At 31.2% G+C, this 7,601-nt stretch overlaps 1 protein-coding gene across 1 annotated transcript; it reads right to left on the bottom strand.

Annotated features, from left to right (window-relative positions):
• Positions 1–545: 545 nt before the first annotated feature.
• On the bottom strand, positions 546–1,481 carry LOC148300527 (uncharacterized). The gene has a single exon (XM_088274652.1). The coding sequence runs from the start codon at positions 1,479–1,481 to the stop codon at positions 546–548; it is 936 nt and encodes a 311-aa protein (XP_088130778.1).
• Between the last annotated feature and the right edge of the window lie 6,120 nt (positions 1,482–7,601).

The raw sequence follows: 7,601 nt of genomic DNA, 5'->3' as shown, positions 1-7,601 counted from the left end.
CCTTGCACTAACTGGTTGTCCTTTTGTTTCTATTATGTGTTTCACTTCATGTTTCTTTTTATGTCCGATGTCCATTTTTGGTTTAAGTATGTCGGGGTATTTAGCCATGATTTTGTGATATTCACAGTTGTTATTGATTAGTGAAATTTTTGAAGACGGACTTTTGCAAGTGTTTCCGTCTACTTTTAATCCAGTTACGTTGTCAGTTAACGTTGCGTTTTTCAAGTTTACGCTTAAGTTATAATTATGTAGGAAATCGGCTCCTAGTATCGCTCTTGACACGTCGGCGATTATGAATCTCCATTTCAATGGTCGTCTTAAATTTAAGTTTAATTCGAGTGTTCTTGTACCGTATGTTTTTATTTGGTTTCCATCGGCGCCGTAGAGTGTTGTTGTTGTCTCGTCGGAGGCGAGTGAATTCTCTATGTTGTTGTATGACCTCGGTAACACGGATACGTCGGCTCCAGTGTCGATTAGAAATTTCATGTTGGTCCTTCGATCGTAAACAAAGAGGCGGAATGTATCATGAGGGGGGTTACAGGCCTCTAGTTTGGCCCCCCGTTGGCGTTTTCCGGCTGGAAGCTGCATGGTTTTCTACACTTGAATGCTTTGTTTTTGAACTTGTGGTAAAAACATATGCCGTTTGAATTTTCTCTAGACATGCTTCGGTATGGGGATCTGCTTTTATTTCTATATCGGCCGTTTTCTTGTCGTCTGTTGTCGTAGCGGCTCATGCGTCCTTGCCAGTTGTCGTTTTCGTGTTTCGCTTTTAGTTGTTTAACTTCCTGCGTTAGTAGTTCTATTTGCTTCTGCAGGCTCAGCAGTATTAGGTCACTAAGATTTTCGTTTCTTGGTTGATCGCATGTTGCATTGTATTGCCGTGCTGCTGTGGATGGTCGATCTTCGTCTATTTTGTTTAATTCCGGTTTTCTCAATATGTCCATTATTTTGTCTGCCGTGTTGGCCATTTCGTCCAGATTCTCTGTTTTCGTTGCTGATAATATTGCTTGGACTTGTTGAGGTAGCCTCTGTAGCCACAGGGTTTTTGTTATACGATTTTCTGCTAAACTGGGTCCTGCTAGCTCCTTCATGCACCTCATTAGCTCTGATGGTCTTCTGTCTGCTAGTTGTAGTCCTGTTAACAAGGTTGTTAGCTTCTTCTGGTCGGAGTCTTGCAGTCGTGCTATCAGGTTTGTTTTCAGGTGTGTGTATTTTCCTGTTGTTGGAGGTCGCGTTATTATGTCGCTCACAATTCTTAGTGAATCCGTATCCAGTGCTGCTAATATAATATAATATTTGGTTTCATCTGTGGTAATTCCTGCCGTGGCAAATTGAGCTTCGGCTTGTATGAACCAAAGCGTTATATTTTCTTTCCAACATGGTGGGAGTTTCACGCTGACTTTGTGTACTTCCGTATGTTCTTGTAGCTGCGGTTGTACTTGCTGCGATTCTTGATATTCATGTTCGCCGTTGGTTGCCATCGTTGTGCGATATTTAAAAAAAATTATTTTATTTTATTTTTTTTGTAAAAAAATTATTTAAATATTTTGGATTTTGCTGTGTTTGGATGTTACGGATTGGTATTTTTCGCGTTGTTAGAAAAAAATAAATGGTGGGGTTAATGACTCGGGTTTATTTATTGCTTATCGGTCGCGGTGTTTACGGAATACGCTCGGGAATTTGTTTCGTGTTATTGTTACGTTTTGTTTTTAAGCGAGAATTTATATAGACGAATTAATGTAATGGGATTATTTTTCGATGTTATATAGTTATGACAATGCTGAAAGAAATTTGATTATTAGGATAATTTTTGATCGTAATATTAAAGAAAAAATTTTTTTTTTATATAAATGACAATAATTTATTGATTCTACATTTACAGCGGCGTTTTTTGCCTTGTTTTATTTGTGAATTATTTACGATTTGATTTTATTTATGAAACAGAATAGGTGGCGTTTACTATGAGAGCTAATTATTGAATTTTCGCATATATTTTTTTTTTTTGGCAAATAAATGATTTTTAAATTATGTTTATTTAGGTTGACTTAGCTTTTCGTTGTTCGTTTCCTCTTCGTTGTTGACGGCTTCCGTATCTGAAGTACGTGTTCGCGCACGTTCTTCCTGTGTGGATTTCCGATATCTGCGTCAGCCTTAAGATGACCGAGAAGATGTCGTCTTAGCTGAAATCAGTGTTACAATAGCGGCGAGTATTCTGTCGGTACAATTAATTTTCTATTCTCCCACGTGGTTTCATCGGATTAGATATAGATAGATATATCGGATATAGATAGGATTCAAAAAAATTTTAATAATTGACTTTTATTTTACCAGGAAAAAGATTCTAAATTGGGTAGTGCAAATATAAAAGGTTTAATTTCGAGATTATTATTTTTAATGAAAAGATTTTACGTTAGATATGTGAGAATACTAAAATATTGACTTACTTTTTATCCCTGGGACGCTCGTCGCCACGCTTCCTGTGATCGATGTTTATTACGCATTGTTTTTTTCGGTTTTTATTTAAAAAATGCTTCTAAAATTCCGAATTTTGTAAAACGTGTTTCGGGATCACGTCGGGGGGTCACCAATTATGGTTTCTAGTTGAATACCACTTTAATTTATCAGAAGGGAATCAAGATGAAAGCGGATTACTTTTAACACAAATTTATTTAGTTCTATCAAATTACAATCAAGAAAATACTTAAGGATAATCGCGTGACTCTAATATGAGAACAGTTGAAGTACGTGTCGATCTGTGGACGGGTGGCGACGAAGTGTAGCGGGGTCGCTCGTTTCGTTCTTTTCTGGTCTCGTGAAGGTAGCTCGCTACGTTGAGCTTGAGTTGCCATATTCGATGTACATTATGTGTGAAGGTTGCCAAAAATCTAAAAATCTAATAATTAAAAAAAAACAAATAATAAAAAAAATGTATTTACAAAGTATTTCGGCTCAACACAGGCCATACCTAAAGAGGTGTAATACATTTATAAAAAAAATATGTATATATCGAAATAAATAAATAAATAAATTGATAGTTTATCAGTATGAGGAACTTAAATATCGATTTCATAGAAAATATCAAACATATCAAATGACTTGTACAAAGTTCGATCGCATAATAGGTTACCTGTATGTTGTACTACTGGTATTCAACCTTAGTTAAGGTAGGAAAGTTTGTTATTTTTGCAACAATAGTTGTAAGAGTACCTACGTAATAATTCACCGGATCAAATATCGATCATGTTTGCGATGAAAATAGTAACTTACAGTTTAAAATATGAAACTCAAAAAATAATTCCGACATGTTGAACAACAAAATGGACACGTATTGGAGTTATATTGTTATGATTCGTTAGCTTTTATGGTCTACAATATTTTAATTGAAGTCAAAATCTTTATTCACGTTCTAAATATTGTGAATTAAAAAAATAATAATAATGACCCGCAAAAACTCTTACAGATGAGTTCTCAGTTAGGATAGTAAAGAAAAGGAAGATTAATGTGAAAATACATCACAAATACCCTATTAAATTAAATCAAATACCCAATTAAATATATCTATTAGAAATAAATCTTTATATTACTTATTTTTATAAAATTATAGGTTGAATAGGTTAATAATTAAAAATAATGTTTTCGGGCGTCGACTAATATGCAAAATAATTCGGAAAGAATCTTATATTTAATGAAGATTTCTGTTTCATAAAAGAAATTCTCAACTCAACCATAGTAGTGCCGAGAACTCATTTTTGAATAAACGTTTCAATTAAAGGATAAATACAATTTCCGATATTTAAATAGTGTGGTTGTCAACCATGGATAGAATGGTAAATGTTACACATGCATTAAGTGATCACTAAAACCAGCGTATGGCAGGTAGAAAGCCTTGTAAATACCAAGATTTATGTACATATAGATGAATATGGAAGTGTGGATCAGGAAAGGGCTTACGATCAGGGCTTACAATCTGCCATAAGCTGGTTTAAGTGAACATATTGATGGCTGTCCCACCGCATTACCAGATCTGATACAGAAGCATCTAAGCTTTTTGACAGACCTTCTCTTGCAAAGCAATTTTTTTAACTAAGTTGCAAAATTTATTGAAAATGTGAAGCAAAATTTTATCCTGATTTTACTGTGAACATTACATTTAAAAGTCCCTGTCACTTTCAATATCCCTGTCACTGCCAATCTAAACAAATACAAATTTAAGTGATCACTTCATACACGTGTAACATTCAACATTCTACCCATGATCTGAAAGTGCGAGCTAATTTTAAAAAATAACAGACCACAACGCCATCTCGCTATTCAAAATATTCGACAAATCGCACTATTTCGCGGTCCATAAAATATGATTGCGAATAATGGCGGTCACCGCGTTTTGTAGGGAGACTGGCAATATTCGGCAAGCACATATCACGTTCCAGTAAAAGGAAAATGGAGACAGCGATCGGTTTTTATTTATGCGTAATCCAACCGAGTTTTAATCAGTACCACGCTACTCGCCGCCTTGCGAACAACCTCCGAGTGAAAGAAAAACCATTGCACAAGTCAGTCAAGTGCTTCGCGCTCAATTGTTACTCGTTTCCGTAAGCTGACAGTTCTTAAATTGAAAAAAGTTCTTACTCGCGCTGCTCAAATTTTCAGTGTCAGCAATACTTTATCATTCTATTTTCAATTTTTATCTGCGCTTTTTTGAAAATTCAAAATAATCTATCCCATTTTTTCATTCGAATTCAAATGTATTGCATAATTTGTCGATTATTATTTTCCCGCCTATTTTAGTTTCTTGCGGTTTCAAAGGCGTGTCCTAAATTATAAACCACATATAATAAATTTATTTGAAATAGATTTATACATTTAAATAATACAAGACCGATCATTTATCATGACCAATTATAGATTTGAATTGCTGAAACCAATATTGTCCATGCATTATTTGATTTACAAATACGTACGATAGAATCGCAATATGTACATTTCAGTTTTTTGTTACATCAGATGCATTTATATCTATCCTTTGAAGTCCATAAAAAAAACCTTTCGTATTTTTAGATGTTTCGATAATTTTCGAACGATATTAATGCATTATTAATGTAATTTTTTTGTCATTAAAAAATAGTTAATTTAATCTAAAATTAATTTTAATACCCTTCAAAAGCAATCAATTAATTATTATGAACTATATAGTGTTATTTTTATGAGCTATTCTAATCTAATATCTTTTGACCAAATTAAGAAAAACCTTTTCTAGACATCAAATTATTTTATTTTTAATGAGATTCCTACAAAGATAATGAAAATTTGGCCAATGAAGATGAATGAATGTCACAAAAAGATCATTGATATAATGAATTTTTCAATAATTATTAGTTATATAAAGCGGTATCATTTTTTAAATGAAGTTTTAGAATAAAATAACCATTACATTATTTATTTCATTCATCATACAAGAAAAAAACAATATATAAAAGCTTTTTCCACTTTTATTTTATCTAACTAACAAACTAAAGTTTTGTCGTTACTGATATCACCAATCTGTTGATAGCGGTAACGACGAAACTCGATCGCAGGTTAAATGAAATAAAAAATAAATGAAAAAAAAGAAACTTTGTATGAAACGAACTAAAAAATCAAAAATCATTTAGTTAAGTACTTGGATTTAATGTGTAAAATACTTAAACCACAAGAATGTTACAACACACGGAGGAAACACCTATAAATTGGTATGTGTTACATTTTTTCTTTTAAACTCAACACTAGTTAGTTTAATTGTATTACATTTGATTGGCATTGAATTGAAACAACTTTAAAATTGCTTATAAAATATAGATAATAAAAATTACTTTAAATACAATTACTTAAAACACATTAACTATAAAAAATATGTGATCATTATAATTGACCTCAAAATATTTTATGTCTTTAATCGACTTTTTATGTAACTTTTTTTAAATTTCTCCTTGACATTCAGTTTTGCTTATATTATCTAAGTCAAGTGTTTAAATAATTATGTCATATTTAGTCGGTATCCCAAATATGTGTTAAAACTGTTACCACTGCTTTTAAAAAATTCTTAGTGGTACCAGTATATTCGCTTACTTACAAAAATTACAGTAAATTAATGCATCTTGCCCATCTTTCAGGAAAAAATAATGCTTGAAAGCTTTCATCATTTTTAAATCCTTTTGGAAAATCCGAACAGCAACAGTATTTTAACAACATAAACTATCATTTCATAATTATTTATGGATAGTTGATTAGCGTTTTGTATGATTTTTATCATGCTGTCTTAAGAAATGATTATTTCGTTCAATAGGTAATATAAGAACAGTTTTCATATGGTTTTCTTTATAAATCTATTATAATTTCTCAATCATTTTAGAAAATCCTGTTACGAAACGTACATACATCATCTCATTTTACAATGATTTATCGGAATATAGTTTATGTTTTGTGGGATTTTTATTAATGTTGTCTGTATTTTTTTTATGGTTTTTACAATTAAAAGTAAAATATTCTTATCGCTTTCTTGAGTTATTTTTTAAATCTCAGCCAATAGGATTAAATAAATTATTATATTCAGTCTATCAGTCCCTTAAAAATTCCTAAAATCATATTGCGGGATTGTATTTATTCAAATATTTACTATTGATATCAGTTTTCTTCCAATTGTCCTGATAAGTCATGTAATTACATATATGTAAGGCGTTTGAGTTGATTTATGATATGATTATTATTTCGTTAAGCGATTTTAAATGGTACTCTGATTAAATTCACGCTTCACTTACTGTTTACTTAAAAAAACATCCTTCAATATTTTTTTTCAATCCAGGAATTGAAGCAAGGAAAAAATATTTTTATTTTCACTTTGAGTCGGTTTTTGTTCCATTAATTGATTTTATTAATATCAGATTTTTTAAAACACATAAGTAATTGTTATTATTTTTATTGGTTAATAAAAATTTTTCACAGTAATGTCGTGAGAATTATTGAGCAAATAACTATTTTGCAATACAACAACACCGATTAACTGAAAATATTCAATAATTTCAATGTTGTACAATCCGCCATTGAAATTATAGCATTAAAAAAACTTGATTATGAAGAAAAATGTTTTCTCTCTACCGAAATCTCAAAACTTAAAGAAACAACGTTCGATCTTCTAGCTTATAATAAAATAAACTCGTCAAATGTATAGGCATGGAACTGAGAAATAAATACTTTTTACTTTGTACTACGGTTTTTCAATAAGGCACAAGAAAACTCAGAGAGATTACATTATTGTAATTTGTAATTCGTAATTATGTGTATAATAAAATATAAATTCATCAAATCAAATGAGTAATTAATACATATTTTATGAAATTGCCTGTAGTAATAAAGATTCATATTTAAATGACTGAAATTCAGAAACTAACGTCATATTGTATGAAAACATAAATGGACATTGTATGAAAATATCTATTATTAATTTATTCTTGTTTCCCATTGTCTCGTGGGATCGAATTACCATCATGGACATATTTCTATGCAGGAATTTGATTCATAATAGACTTATTATAATAGTAAATTAAGTGTCGCCCTTTCGTTTTATT

This window comes from Brachycentrus maculatus, unplaced genomic scaffold (assembly GCF_059751285.1).
Source record: "Brachycentrus maculatus isolate JH-2025_06_01 unplaced genomic scaffold, ASM5975128v1 h1tg000698l, whole genome shotgun sequence".
NCBI classification, from domain to species: Eukaryota; Metazoa; Arthropoda; class Insecta; order Trichoptera; family Brachycentridae; genus Brachycentrus; species Brachycentrus maculatus.
This window is presented reverse-complemented; position numbering and strand designations above follow the sequence as displayed.